At 37.4% G+C, this 15,480-nt stretch overlaps 2 protein-coding genes across 28 annotated transcripts in view; one reads left to right on the top strand and one right to left on the bottom strand.

Moving 5' to 3' along the window:
• Positions 1–15,480, top strand: part of CHCHD7 (coiled-coil-helix-coiled-coil-helix domain containing 7) — a 57,182-nt gene that overhangs the window by 11,508 nt on the left and 30,194 nt on the right. The window lies entirely within an intron of this gene.
• Positions 1–15,480, bottom strand: part of PLAG1 (PLAG1 zinc finger) — a 65,117-nt gene that overhangs the window by 27,364 nt on the left and 22,273 nt on the right. For 22 of the 27 annotated variants that reach the window (XM_081874419.1, XM_081874433.1, XM_081874409.1 and 19 more), the window contains 2 exons: positions 11,116–11,474; positions 4,114–10,585 (listed from right to left, as the gene is read on the bottom strand). In XM_081874419.1, the coding sequence (XP_081730545.1) occupies positions 9,322–10,585; positions 11,116–11,357 (1,506 nt within the window). In that variant the 5' untranslated portion in view covers positions 11,358–11,474 and the 3' untranslated portion in view covers positions 4,114–9,321. Of the gene's footprint in view, positions 1–4,113; positions 10,586–11,115; positions 11,475–12,605; positions 12,686–15,480 lie in introns of those variants that run through there. The other 5 variants (XM_081874425.1, XM_081874426.1, XM_081874427.1 and 2 more) reach the window with 3 other exon arrangements.

Genomic DNA, 15,480 nt, shown 5'->3' with positions numbered 1-15,480 from the left:
GGACTTCGGCATGATCCAGTAGGGATGATATTATGTTTGTAAGTGTATTTAGGATTAGATTAAGTCATTTGCCCTAGAAAGAGGCTTCTTAAATTAGCTTTTTAAACTTGCCATAGTATTACTATGAACTTGTTAAGATTCATTCCATTTTTTTAAGACGGGGGGGTTGAAAAATGACGACACAAAGCTGGGAGGGGTGGCCAACACCATAAAAGCCAGAATCAAGATTTAATAATACATTGACACGTAGGAACATTGTGCCAAAACCAGCAAGATGAAATTCAGCAGAAAGAAAAGCCCTGCATTTAAAGCATCAAGAATTTATGACACAAATATAAGATGGGGGACAATCTGCTTTAAAAATATGTGTGTCTTCACCTTAAGTTTTCAATATTACTTTAAAAACTCTGAATGCTTTTTTTGAGCACTGTATTTGAGATTGCCTCTTACCATGTGAACATGCCTGTCCAGTACGTTCTTAATCTGAGGTCTTGCAACACATCCTGTTACCTTCAGAAGTTTGGCTGGGTGGGTTGCAGCAGAGCGTCTTTATTGTTAAGTCATGGAGGTTGCAGAACTCCCTTTCTGAAGAGGTTTGATTGGTCTCTTGTGGTTTTTTAGGCAGGCTGAAAAAAAATTCTTCCAATGTATATTGATAGCTTTTTAAAAAATGCTATTTTTGATGTATTTGTAAATATATATTATAGCCAGGGGCACTTTTATGGATAAAAGGAGAAATATAAATATACACACAGTGCTAGTGTTAACCTTTAAACCTTTAAATGGCTTGTGGTCGGGTTCCAAAAAGCCAATCTCCTCACATATGTATCTGCCCTGACCCTGAGATTATTTTCTGAGGCTGAGGCCCTCCTCTGTGTACTCCCCCCCCCATATAAGGCAAAATGAGTGGCCAGTAAGCAGCAGATACTTTTGAAGGGATACCTCAGTTGGGGAATGTTCTCCCCAGAAAGACTCACCAGACCCTTTCAGTGCCAGGTTTTATTTTCCAGGCTTTCCAGTTAAAACAAGCATGTGCTCTTTGTTTCTGGTGCTTTTATACTTATATATGCTTTTTCTGTGCACCAGAGAACTAATTTGATGGGTAGTATTAAAATGTTGTTCATAATATATAAATGTATATAATGAGACTGGATATTTGCTTCCTGAGTCTTCTGAGATCTTGCTGTCATAGTCAAAAGTTAGCTAGGAGAAATTATATAGTTACATTTAATTTCACTTATTAGTGGCAGAAAATGTGTTAGAAAGTAGCTATGAGTTCAGATGTCAAAGATGGCTAATAAAGAATTGGGACTTCAGTTATGGGAATGGATAAAATTGTTAGGAAGTAACACTTTATACAAAAAGTGACATTAACTAATTTGGACTTATTATAATCAGCTTAAGTTACTGAAAAAAATGTGACCTATACAGATAATATGTAGCATGCTGAAAGCATTGTTAGTTAAAAAATGGTATTGAGCAAGTCAATGTAAGACTTCTTATTGCGTGCTTAGTAATGTTAACAAAAAAGACTGATACAATGTATCTACACAAGGGGGCAACCTTGTATTTTGTCTGGCTTGAATTTTTGATGAAACCGATTGATGAAATCAACAATTTAAAACTGTACAATTCCTCAGTATCTCTTTTCATCAGACATGAAAAAATCATGTATAAATTTGTATTGTAGGAATGATAAAATACAACCCCACCCCATCTCAATATGGTTACATCCAAGCATTGGATAGTTCTGAGATTTTATTCAGAAATATTTTAAATGGACTGCTCTGTAGAACAGGTGATGTGAGAACCACCAAAACAAAAGCAAAAGAGAACAAAGTTTATAAGTACTATATTAAACATTTGCTATGGTGAAATACAATATAGTTTACTCTATCTATTAAAACATGTCTTCAAGTCATTTGCAAACAGCAAAAGGGCTTTGAAACTGTTGCAGGTTCCCAAACATCTGGCCACTAGCAGCTTGCTGAGCACTTCAAAACTCCTTGCAAGGGATTTTGATTGGTGAGCAGTGGTACCCACCTACCAATCATCTGGTGCCATGTGATTAACAGGTGGGCAGCCACACTCACCTTTCCAGTCTGACCTGCGAAACTGATCTTTTAAGGATTGTTATATCCATTTGTCAACATAAATTGCCATATACCATGCCAGGTCATTGGTCCATCTGGCTCAGTATTTTCTATACTCACTGGCTCTCTTTCACTCCCTCCAAAGATACCAGGACTGAATATGGGACCTTCTGCATACAGAGTATGTGTTGTACTACTAAGCTCTGATCTTCTCTGTATCTTCAGCATGTAGTTTTTGCAGACATTAACAGATTTGAGCAAATGGTTTTCAGGCTGTGTCCTGGGGAACTGTTTCTTAAAATGAGATGATCAGTAGCTGAAGGGCAGCTAGTCTACCACTACTTCTCTTCCTGTATAATGCATGGCTATATGGGTGTAGAAAGTAAGTTACACAGCAAGCCTCAGCAGACCTGACTTAGTACCACATCATGTACAGAGTGGGTGTTCTGCCATAATCTTTGCAAAGTCAATATGATTTCAATTCAAAAAGTCCATGCTTTCTATAGGGAGTTAAAATGCTACAGGCCAACATGAACAGTATCTGTGATAGTTGGAGAAATGCAGTACCGCAAATGGTGGCTACTGGTGTTTCTGCTGGGAGGCAGTGGCATATTTATTCCAGTGACAAGGAAAGAAAGTTGAGAAATGGTACCAAGCATTACAAGGAACTTTGTAATGAACTTTGCTGGGTTTCCTCATTCAGCATACCAGATGGATAATAATATAATAATAATTTATTATTTGTACCCCGCCCATCTGGCTGGGCTTCCCCAGCCACTCTGGGCGGCTTCCATAGAAACCAAAAATACACTAAAATATCACACATTAAAAACTTCCCTGAACAGGGCTGCCTTAAGATGTCTTCTGAAATCAGGTATTTATTTATCGCTTTGACATCTGATGGGAGGGCGTTCCACAGGGCAGGCGCCACTACCGAGAAGGCCCTCTGCCTGGTTCCCTGTAGCTTTGCTTCTCGCAATGAGGGAACCGCCAGAAGGCCCTCGGCACTGGACCTAAGCGTCCGGGCAGAATGATGGGGGTGGAGACGCTCTTTCAGGTATACTGGGCCGAGGCCATTTAGGGCTTTAAAGGTCAGCACCAACACTTTGAATTGTGCTTGGAAACGTACTGGGAGCCAATGTAGGTCTTTCAAGACTGGTGTTATATGGTCTCGGCGGCCGCCCCCAGTCACCAGTCTAGCTGCCACATTCTGGATTAGTTGTAGTTTCCGAGTCACCTTCAAAGGTAGCCCCACGTAGAGCCCATTGCAGATGGATGTTGCTATTAGCAAAAAGAAGGCAGACAGGCCTAAATGTTAACTGTTGTCCCATGCTTACTAACTGCAAGAGTAGGTACCTGTAAGCACTATATAGAAAACCTGTGTTTAGGAAGCATTTCTGGCAATGCACTCAGGAAAGAGAGGAAGGCAGCTGTGACTTTGTCACCCAAGGAAACCTATGAGCTACACCACTGTTATGGCTTTGAAGATTACTATGCACAGCATAGTTCCATTACTATAAAATGATTCATAATCTATATTTAAAAGGGTAATGTTTTGTAGCATAATTCTAATGCTGTAAAGTATGGGTGACTGATTTGCAACCCTCCAGATTTTTTGGACTCAATTCTCATCAGCCTCAGTCATCAAGGCCAATGGTCAGGGATTATGGAAGTTGTAGTATAACAACATCTGAGAGAGCCACAGTTTAGTTACACATACTATAAAGAATTACTTAAAGCAACAGTAATTTTAACCAATGATATGATGAATTAAAAAATGGTGAAAATGGTTCAGATAAACCTGTCAGCTCCAGACACAAAATCTTGATACTGCCTAAATTTGGAATGATGTCACTACTTTGCCAGAGACATTTTTGAGACTTGTAATATAACCAAATTTTGAACTGAGGGTACCCATAATCTTCCATTAGCTGTCAATTTACTATCTGCAAATAAGAAAGGTTGTTGGAATATGTTGTTCACAGCCTTTTGCATAATGACACACACACACACACCATCATACTTAATTCCAGGCATATTTTGTACATAACTAAAACCATTCTGTTTTATTGATATTTTGTGGAGTTCACATATTTTTGTACAGCAAACATAACACTGTAGGCCACAAGAAGCTGCAGCACTATTGTTTAATAGCAGCAAGTTATATTTTTATCAGGGTATGTGGACAATAAATAGTCTGTTTCTTTGGATATGAATGTCTAAAATGAATTTCTGCTGCAGCTTCATAATGTGATAGCTATTTTACAGAGCTTATACACAAAAATATATATGCAATCTTTTGTCTATATTTTATACAAATACAACAGTAGTTTGTGAATACATTTTAAAGTACATATACATGATAAGCAACTCAATTTCCCATATCACAGGATAGTAATTTTAAATGAAATACACAAATTCAGTCTGGAATGCATTTTTCTATTTTGACTCAAAATCTGTATCATTAAACATTTTAGCACACAAGTCCAAACATTTCTCACTATCTAAAAATATAAGTTTCAGCAATCCAAGTCAGGTTCAGGTGTCATTCTTTTTATATTTCCCCCCAGTTTGTTAATATTCAAAGGGCTCTTAAAAACAAGTATGTTCTTCACTTCACACCATATCAAAAGCCCCCCATTTCATCTATCATCTTCTAGTTTTGAGAATAGGTTCATTTGGGTACAAATTTACATGTCCAAGTTTCTCCTTTTGCAAGTGCATATGAATACATGGTGGTGTACAAAATTCATTAATGACAAATTAAGTCACAGTATAAAAATATATCATACATCTATAAATCTAGTATAGGCCTTTCTCTATGGATAAAAATACATCAGTCTGAATGAGACAGGGAGGTCTGTAGCACCATGAGAGGAGTTGTATCCCAAGTTATATTAGCAGCATGATCCACTATAATATATTTGCATGAGTGTTTCTGAGAAAATAAACATTCATTCTGGTTCAACTGTACCACTGAAGCTTAGACTGAAAAGTGTTTGCATGCAGTTAGCAATAGTTCTGTGTCAATTTTAGGGTTAAATACTTACAAAAAAAACCATGGCCTTCCAGCACATGACCACCCCTTTAAGAGTTAGGGGACTATAAACACTCTTTTTTTTATTACTGTGACATCACTTTAAATTGTCTTCCTCTATAGTATCAAATAAGTGGCTGTTTTCATTGTAATATGACAGAATGCAGATAGGCAGCTGAACCTACATGGCATACTTCATAGCAAACAATGTATAGACTTTATTACTAAGAGGCACGTTATTTTAAGCTGCTAAACCAGTGTATGAGACAAATAATTAAGAGCTTAAGTCTTCTCTTTATACTAAAAGGCACAGGATCAACCCTATGTTGAATTCCAGCAGCAGCATAGCTATGGTAGGACATATCTTTCCAATACTGCATCTTAAATGTTCTGAAGGTTACAATCCTACACACACTTACTTGGAAGTAAATTCCATTGAATTCAGTGGGTCTTCCGAGTAAAATACACATAGGATTGAGCTATAAGGCTGTGCTCCTGTGCCTAATTTCACACATGTAATTCCCACTGAAATGTATGGGACTTACTTAGCATTAGCGGGCACATGACTGCAACCTCTAAGATTTCAGAGTATACATTTAACTATTGTTGACTATTCAATTTTTGGACTGGTATGAAATGGCAGTAGAAGACTGCAGTAGAAACATGTAAACCTAGGAATCCACTGTAAAACCCTTTAAAAAGACACACTGGTTTTGTGCAATATAGCAAATTGATACAAAAACATTTTTAAGATGTACCTGTTAAAAGTTACAATGTTTACCATTCTGTACCCAAAGCATTATACCAAAAGGCCCACGTATGTCATCTAATGGCACTTGAAAAATTATAATAAAAGTTTTTTTTAATAATAGAAAGCATAACCTGTAAGAAATTCTCTTTTATAAGATTTAGGTTTTCTTTTTGAAAGTGCTATATCTTGTATTATGTGTAACACAGAAGTTGATCGAGCTTTAGTTAAAAAACAACAACAAAAACAGCCTACAATACATAGAGCTTACTAGGCAAAAATCTGAAAATATGTACTCTTAACATTCATTATTAGCTTAATAAAGCAATCAGGTCTGGCTCATGTTTTTAGTCAGTATATGGTTTTTGAAAACCTCTACTGCCAAATGAATAAATCACTCTATTCCACAATTCACTACTAATAAACACAAGCAAATTATATATATAATATTTTTAAAAATCCATAGCAGAAGTTTAGAAGTTGCATAAAGTGTGGTGAATGATCAGCCAGCACACACCACACTCCACTCTTAAGAATTAACCTGGTAACTACAAAATAGGCTTTAACATTGACAGTTTTAAGTTGCCAATAATGACTTTGCCTAAATGATAGTCATAAAGCACTAATGCGTAAATATTGCCTACGCTGTCATTCTGCTTCCATACACTCCCACACCTTACTTCAGTGACAGAAACACAAGGTGTAGCCATCTGCTGAAGTACTAACTGAATGAGGTTCAATATCTTGTCAGAGGTACCTACTACTATAATTTGAAGTGCACCTGTGTCTCTAATTAAAACCATCTTACAACCTGAGGGAACTGCCGTAACAACATGGAGCCTTCATATGTATTAAGGAGTACTGGAAAAACTAGTTTTTAATTTATTTATTTTTTAAAAACCAAGTTAACCAGCAACTAACACTGAAAACAGATAATATTGTCGTGACATGCTTTGTACATACCATCCCTGTCAAACACCATAAGCAATGTAGTGGTAAGCCTCTATTAGAAAATAAAAGGTTAAAACTAGTTCAACTCACTTCTGAAATGGGTGAACAGCTTTTTCAAATAGTCACCTGCTGGTGTTTCCCCAGTAACACACAAAACTACTGAGTGTGTGGAAAAAATGGGACAGAGAAGGCCAGTCCCTCAGGTACCGATTCTGAAAGGTGTTGAATTCCTTCAACATCTACCAAAACAGCATGGAAGGAGGTATACTTTTCTCATAGGACATGACTCCTTTCAAGAGATAGTATTTCCATCTTTTCTACTACTACTACTAATCATAATCACAATTAAACAATTTTCTATTTGCTTTGTCATTTGGACATAAAGTAAGTTTGTAATATTTCCAATTTTCTTCTGATGTGTTCCTCTCCCCTCCCTTAAAATGATGGTGCTAAAAGGCTGGAAAGCAATATTGAACAAGTCATTCCTCTAAAGCTGTATTTAAGCAACCTGTTTCATAGAAACTAAAGGAAGCAATCATGCAGCAGAGCTAACGTCTACTTTGAGAAAGTCTTCTCCCAGCATATTGGAGCAGCTTGCAGAATTTTGAAACTGTATTTTCCTTATTAATATACCCCTTTTTAATGCCTTTGGAACATAAACATTTATAAAAAGTTACCATTCAGTAATAAAATTTAAATACATCAGTATAAAATAGTAAAATCACACCTGCATATTGTTCCTACGATAAAAAAGTAGGAACTAATGATACAAATATTGGGAGCCAAAGCTCCTTAATGGGAGCAACTTTTGTTTCTGTGAAGTATATTAAGGTCAACCACTTAAAACCTTGTATTCATTTACACAAATGATTGGAGATAATTATGCCAAGGAATAGAATGTTACCAAGTTACAGCAAAACTACATTTTGCATTTGTATATCACAGTTTTTCCCTCTTTTGGTTATTGGGGTAGGGAATATAAGAGGGCATTTTGAAAAGCAACAGCACTTTGACATACAGCATGAGTAGCCATTTTGTTGTTAGTTTTCCCAAACACCCTTTTATATTAGGTAAAAGTGGCATAAGCAATATGCTTTTACTTCACTCCTAAGAGTCCTGTTATTAATTATTGGCAGTGAGAAAAATCACTAGCCAAATACCCAGGCATGGTAAGTGTGATTACCATCTGCGTTGTTACTTAGGGTGACATTACACACCATGAAATATAACTCAAGAGATCTGCTCCAACGATAATATGGAAAAATGTATTTGCCAGTTTACATTCATTTTTTGACTGCAAACTAAACATCAAATTGACATCATATAAAAAACTTTCTGTCTTGACTTCACCCCATGTTTCTGATGAGACTGGTAAAAAAGAATATGGAAAAGGTAACGTTAAAATGGATTTTATTTGATGCTTTCTGCTTACTTACTGAAGGAATTAGTCAGCAGAACTGGAAGAAGGCACTTGTTAGCAATTCCTCGTTCCAGTGCAGCTTCCCTGCCCCACAATGGTTGCTGTAAATCTGGTCCAGAGGGTCTGGCACAGATGGTGGGGGGTGCAGGGGAGTTCAGGGAAACTGAAGGGGAGAGAAGGGAAACTGCCACAGATGCTTCCCTCCTCCATTGTGCTGATGGATTTCTTTCATCAGTGAGTGAGCAGAAAGCATTGGATACTTAGGATACTCATTGGATACCCAGTGAGCAGTATTCAACCATGTTTGACTCAGAATAGTCCTATTGAAATTAATAGACCTAACTTAATCATGTTCTATAATTTCAAAGAGTCTACTCTGAGTAAAAACTTAGTTGAATACGATCCAATATTTTTATTTGAAGGTCAGCTCTTACATTTTGTCTCTTTTAAAACTACCCAATCAGGCATACTTTTCTTACCAAATTATAATACTTTGTAATTGCACTTAAGTGAGAGGTTTCTTCTTCTCTATTACTGTGAAGTTATTTAAGTGTAAGTGGTAGGTCCTTCAGACCTTTGAAGAAGACTACACATAAAAACTTTCTCATACAAGAGTAACACATTTCCTTATTTATAAATCATGATTTTTAGTTCATGAACAAGGCAAAAATATTCTGAATTTTTCACAGACATCTGTATTAACAGTAATGTTTTGTTCCTAGTCTTGAAAGTATCAAAATAGCCACAATTCCATTGACAAAGTGAATTATCAGATCTTAATGAAATTTTAAACAAGGGATACATAACTTTTAGTGGGAATGGTTTCCTTTTCCTTTTTTAAGTGTGGGTCTATTGGCAGTGAGAATACAGAGACTTAAAAAAAAAACACAGAGTAAACAACTGTGAATGAACACATTCAAAATATTTTAAAAGTTAATTTGAATTTCATACTGGCTTAATGAGATTGGTACTGTACAAAAGTAGATTTACAAATGACATAGTAGGCACTACATTAATAAAAGTAATCTAAGGCATTTCTACAAATAAACCTGTCACAAGGCAATTTTTCACCCTATTGGAAAGCTTGATGAAAACGTGGTAAGGTTGTGGTTGTGTTTAAACTGCTCGTGAAAGCTGCTGATAATGAATGCAAAGACCCAAGACCTATACCATTACCAGGGTCATGTGGATCTTGTGCCTGTGGAGGAAGCTGCGTCATAGATGAATGTGCTTCCTCTTGCGTGTAACTCATTCCAAGATTTCCTACAGAAACAGAAGGATTAAAAGGAGGTCCATTTACAGGTATAAAATTGAATAACTGAGAGAAGTCCAGTGATGGGGTGCTTAGAGGTTCACTAATAGAAACTGAACTTTTCGAAAGGGAAACATCCCCAGATCCATCATCTAGTGGCCCCACTTGAGGATCCAACCCTAATTTAGATGAAGATGCTTGAGAATCTTGGGATGAAGAAGGCATACCACTTTGCAGTTCCATTAAGTAACTTTCAATTTCCCCTTTCAATGGCTGCTCTTTATCAGTCATAGAAACTGTATATGAGGTAGAACTGAGTGGATATTTTAGAGAGAGCTGGTGAGAAGGATGGACAGATTCCATATCTATTGGACAAGGCATTCCTAAAGGTAATGATGTGGCAACCATTTGGTGTGCAGATGTTGAGCTCTGCATGGACTGAATCTGAGTATTGTAGAGATTTAATTGCAAAGTGTTTGTAAATGGCTTTGATGTCAGTTCACTGGAAGATAAAGACATCACTGGAAGTAACTCGTCCTTTATAGGCACAGAAACATTGCAAGGAAATGGGTCTAGTAGATCCATTGGCTCCGTTTTGACCTTCAGAAGTTCTTGGTTGTGACTTTTCTTCATATGCCGTGTTAGGTGATCCTTCCGGCCAAATCTCTGTGCGCAATACTGACAGAGGAAGTCCTTTCTTCCAGTGTGCACTACCATGTGTCTTCGGACATCCTTTCGGGTGTAAAACCGACGATCACAATGTTCACACTGGTGCTTTTTCTCCTTCACTCCACCTGATGATTTGCCTGCATGAGTTTTTAGGTGCTCCAGCAACACCCCTGTGCTTTCAAATGTCTGCAAACATACTTTACAGGTGAGGTCACCACTTGTTGCAGCATGCAAAGCCAGGTGACGCTTAAACCCAAGCTTCGTGTTGTAGTTCTTTCCACATTCTTCACACTTAAAGGCCTCTTTATTGGGATTATGTGTATGTAGGTGATTCTTTAGGTGATCTTTTCGATGAAACATTTTCTCACAATAATTACACTTGTGGGTTTTCTCAGGAGAATGAGTAGCCATATGCCTTGAAACACAGATATATTCTGTAAGTAATTATTTTGATCAAAAAGTACACGTGTTCATTTAATGGCAGCTAAATACTAAACTATTTTTTTCAAACAAATATTTTGCAGAAGACATGTCACTATAGACATTAAATGTCATACTTAAATATACCAAATCACACATTACAAGCGATTTCATTTCAATTGACATTTTAGTTTGATGTTTAAGTTATTTTAATAATATATTTCATTATATATGAATATTTCAATTATGCTCATAGCAAAAACGCTCAATTCATACACTTCTTTGCAACATGTTTATACAACTGAAAAAAGCTTTAAACCTCTCTTTGAAAACACACACAAAGACTGAAAGATATTAGCTTGTAAAACTATGCACTATAGTTTATACTTCTACAATCTGATGTCTAAATTAACTAACATTTCCTCCCTGCAAATCAGCTGAAGTGTACACAGATATATACGTTTACAAAGCTTAAAATGGCCAACAAATGATAATATAATCTGAAAAATAAATAGAGTTTAATACCTTAGTAATTTGTACTTAGAAACAAAGGCCTTGGTGCAGTCTTGTTGTGTGCACTTGTAGGGCCTCTCTCCTGTGTGAGAGTATGAGTGAACCTTTAATTTCTCAACACTGTTAAAGGCCTTGTCACACAGTTGGCAAGGAAAGTTTTTTCTTGGTTTGGATTCACCACGCTTACGTTTCCCTGAAGGGACTTTCTGGGTATCTCTTACTTCTGACAAATCACCAGGAATGACAGTGGCCATCGCAGCCTAAACCAGGCCTTCTTGTTGGACACTTGGGAATTGCCCAACTCCACTAAATGATTTAGCTTTAGATGGCTTCTCAAGTTTCATGTGGTCGTTAAAGAAAGCAAAAGGGGACTGGAAAAAAAAATAAGAAACAACTATTTGTAACTACACTTAATTTTGAAGTTTACTTGCTATGTGATGTTTTTGAATAAAGCTTATATAAAATTAGGTTCAGCTGGTCTAATGTAATATATGTAGGCTCATTTAAGCTATTTATCACAGCTCATAATTCACTGCTCAGGATGGACAGAACCACATATGTGCTGAAACTACATCTTGCCATTCTTTTGAGGTTCTTGAGGCAATGTAGTAGTACTGCAAGAATTTATCTAAGCCTTAAATAAAAGTAACTGTTCCTATATTTCTGTAGAAAACAGTTTCTTATCTTGTATCAAATCAAAGTGATAATGCTAAGTGAGTGCCATCTACTGAAGAAAAAAAAAGCACAATTCAAAGGAATCTAGTCTGAAGCAGCACTGTAAACTGGACTAAAAATAATGGTGCTTGATACAGCACTCTCATGACTATACTACTACAGAACTTTGGGGGAAATGCAAGTATGAATAGCCTTACATAAAAATTTTTATTGCCTGCAGAATACAAAATGCCAAGGAAAAGTCCCTGTGAACAGATAACTATAATGTCTAATCTAACTCAGTGTCTTCTGACCTTATAGTTATTTATGCACAGAGACTTCAAAATACGATGATGATGATAATAAATGTATTCAATCATGCAAATCCTCAAATTGCATTCCATGCAATTGTACCATGCAATTGTTCATCATGTGTAGAAGACCCTAATATTAGCTACATAAGAATCTGACTGACAGCCAAGCTGTGGTGATTTAGTGCTCAGGAATTATATGGGCACAAGTATGTCAACATCTAGAAGAGTTATCTAATCCTTGCTTTTAGTAACCATGAGCACTCTGCAATCCTCTATTCCTAACAGTACTGTTTTTCAAATATTAAAACTAAGCTGAGATCATAGATAGCAAGGCCAAAGAAGCTATTAAGGAAACAGATTGGAGGCTAGATATGCAACTGACAGATACTAAAGGTTTATGAGGAAAGACAAGCATAAGCATAGAAGGTACCGTAATAAGATTTACTCAGTGGTGTAGTTTGCATGTCATGGTAAAGCAAACTATGGCTTACTGAAACCAAGTGAATGTGATGGCTCCTGGAAAGAAGCTCACACCTGCTTTGCTCCTCCCCAGGCCTTTTAGCAGTATGGAATGGCATCCCAACCCAAGATCATGATGTCTCCTCAACCACGATCTGTAACCAAAGGACAAATCCCAGGTTCAGAAGACACACTAAGCTGAACCTTGACTCAGCTGTTGCACCACTGTGTGCTAAAAGGTTGGGGGAGGAGCCAGGCTCTCTTCTGGAGCCAACATGTTCATGCAGTTGCAATAAGCCACAGCTTGGCTTACAGTGATATGCAAACTAGGCCAGTTCCTCCTAACTGAACGATTGTCCGTAAAATCTTTGGTGCTTTCAAACAAACCATGTATTCTAATGAACACCTAGTTACCACCCAAATATTTAATCAGTATATAAACTTTTGAAAAACCTGATATTGTTTTAAAAACATCTATCAGTGGATAAAAAAATAAACCTACTTCTTGGGGGACTGGGAATGGCAAAATGTATAGATTAGCCTAGCATGTTTTTAATTGTTTTATTGAGTTCTGCACTTCACATTGTAAAAAGAAAATGATTTTGCTATTCATAATTTGTGCCAATTTCTTTCTAAATGAACTAGATAAATGATATAAGAAAAAAATACCTCCCTTTGGGAAAAGTGGTAATAATTATCTCCAGGATGTTTTATCCACATGCTAAAACCTGGTAGTAGCAGATTCAGACATTAAATTCTAGATTTTTAGGCTTGGCTACCACTACACTTTAACATAAGGAAGTTCGCAGACAGCAAGTTTCCTGTCCCTTCCACCCCCTTGCAGCCACCTGCCCTTCATGAAAAGCCTTTCTGGAAGTCATGGAAGTGGTGGTGTTCATCTGAATGCCCCTACTGTACAGCAGCCTCATCATGGCTGTATAGTCAGGACCAGAATGCAAATTTGTGTGCCCTTGTCCTCCCGAGTGAGCCTCCCTAGCCTCTGATATTTAGGGCTTGCTAAGATTGATTTTATGCCTGCATCAGCAATTTCATTAACCACACTTAGCATCAACCACAGTTTATAACCATAGTTAAGACCATTTTTTAGAAAGTGGCTATTGAATATGTTGGTGCAGTTGCAATACCAATAACAGTTAGCCCAAAGCTGATAGTGGGAGCCAGACCCACCTGAGAAGGCTCAAACCTCAGGGTTCAAGTTCTCGGGGAACTGCTGATCTCTCATATATTCATGGTTAGGCCACTGGGAAAACCCAAAATAGTTCTAAGAGCTTTTTAACAGCAGAGAGGAAAGGGCAACTATGAAACACACACCTGACACACTATCTGGGGGTGGGGTGGGGGACTACATTTTTTGATAAAATGGTACATTTTAATGCATCTTCCACAACAAATTGAATAACATACCCCTATTTGTTGTGCCAGATACTGATACTCTGAGGACGTCCTAAGTGAAAAGGAACTGAAGCTGTTCCAGTGACCAATTGTTGTGTCCCTTAATTAGCAACAAAAGCAAACAAGTGCAAGTCAAACTACAAATAAAAAATAAAGTACATTTAATTATTTGCCTGCCATCTTTCTAACCTTTCCTTATTGGTACCAATAATGTTTAATTAAGAAAATATGATTAAGTAGGAACTGGGAAGCAGAACATGCATTCCCAAAATTCATTTGTGGGTCCCTATAAAAGTATTAAGTGAAGGAACTGCAAAACCTAAGTGAGCACAAAAAAATAATAAACTACAAGAAGTGTTTATGGAAATACTTAAAGAATTCAGAAAGAAAGCATAACATCTCATGGTGATTACTGCTTCATCATAATTCTGTAGCCTTATGGCATCTTCAAGCCCTATAAAGGAAGCTACACCTATAGTGAACTGCAATTTTATCTACCCACATAGATTTAGTGGTAAGATTTTCAAGGATTTGTCTCAATACAGTGATGACATTGAACAAATTGTAAGGCCTTAGAAGTACCTTGGAAAAGAACTAGAACTACTGCCTTTTGCTGTCAGGAAGTTGTGAGTAGGCTTAACCATATATGTTTGTGCATGTGTGTGTAATTGCTATACTTAAAAAAAAAAGGGTGAGACTATCTCAAGACCCTACATATAGCACAATCACCTGCACCGTGGACCACAGGTAGTGGTGTGTCCAGCTGTACAGCAGGAGGGGTATGACTGAAAGAGAAAAACCAGTACGAGAAATGCTGAGCCCTTGCCCCAGCAACAGGTTTTTGTTCTTATTTTTGGCAGCCAAAACCAGTCCCCCTAGCCATGTTTCATTTTGGTCTATGAGTTCAGCTACATATAATGGGTTGTGGGGCTCAAAAGCTAGGGACAATGAGTTCAGCAATCCTCTTTCACCACCTCTCTTTCACTTTAAATATACTGTGCTTTAGAGTTGCACTGCAGACCCATGTTTGAAGGCTCAAGTCTACTGCTACTACATCTAGCTAAGGCCTCAAGAACATTTAATTTAAGGAGTTGAAACTATGTGCTGAATAAGAAAGATCTTTATTGCTCTGGAATCTAACCACTGAATTCATTACGATGATGCAAATGCTAATAAATTAAGTGCAGCTATGTCCTCATGTAAAAACAGTTTCAGCAGGCAGGATCCAAAGAGGCGTGTGCATGCATGTAAAGCACTTCCAAGAGTACCGGGGTGGGGAAGTTGATCTTCCCTTACAACTGCACCACCTTGTGCTCACTGAATTCTCTCCAGAGTGTGCCCTAACCGTTAGAAGCAGCTGGGAGGAGAGAGAGGGAAAGGAGAGGGATGCACGCAAGGAGCTTCAGTAGAAAGGGAGGATCAGTAAAGCCCTAGTGCACACGTAGAACATTGCATATGGTCCTCTGGAGCCCAGCCATTTAAATTTGGTTATGCTAGTCCTGGAATAAATTTCTGATTAAACCACTCACTGGCTTAT

The sequence above is a fragment of the Podarcis erhardii genome (genome assembly GCF_964252035.2).
Source record: "Podarcis erhardii genome assembly, chromosome: 8".
Classification (NCBI taxonomy): domain Eukaryota; kingdom Metazoa; phylum Chordata; class Lepidosauria; order Squamata; family Lacertidae; genus Podarcis; species Podarcis erhardii.
Note: the sequence above shows the minus strand (reverse complement) of the source record. Positions and strands in the feature narration are given on the sequence as shown.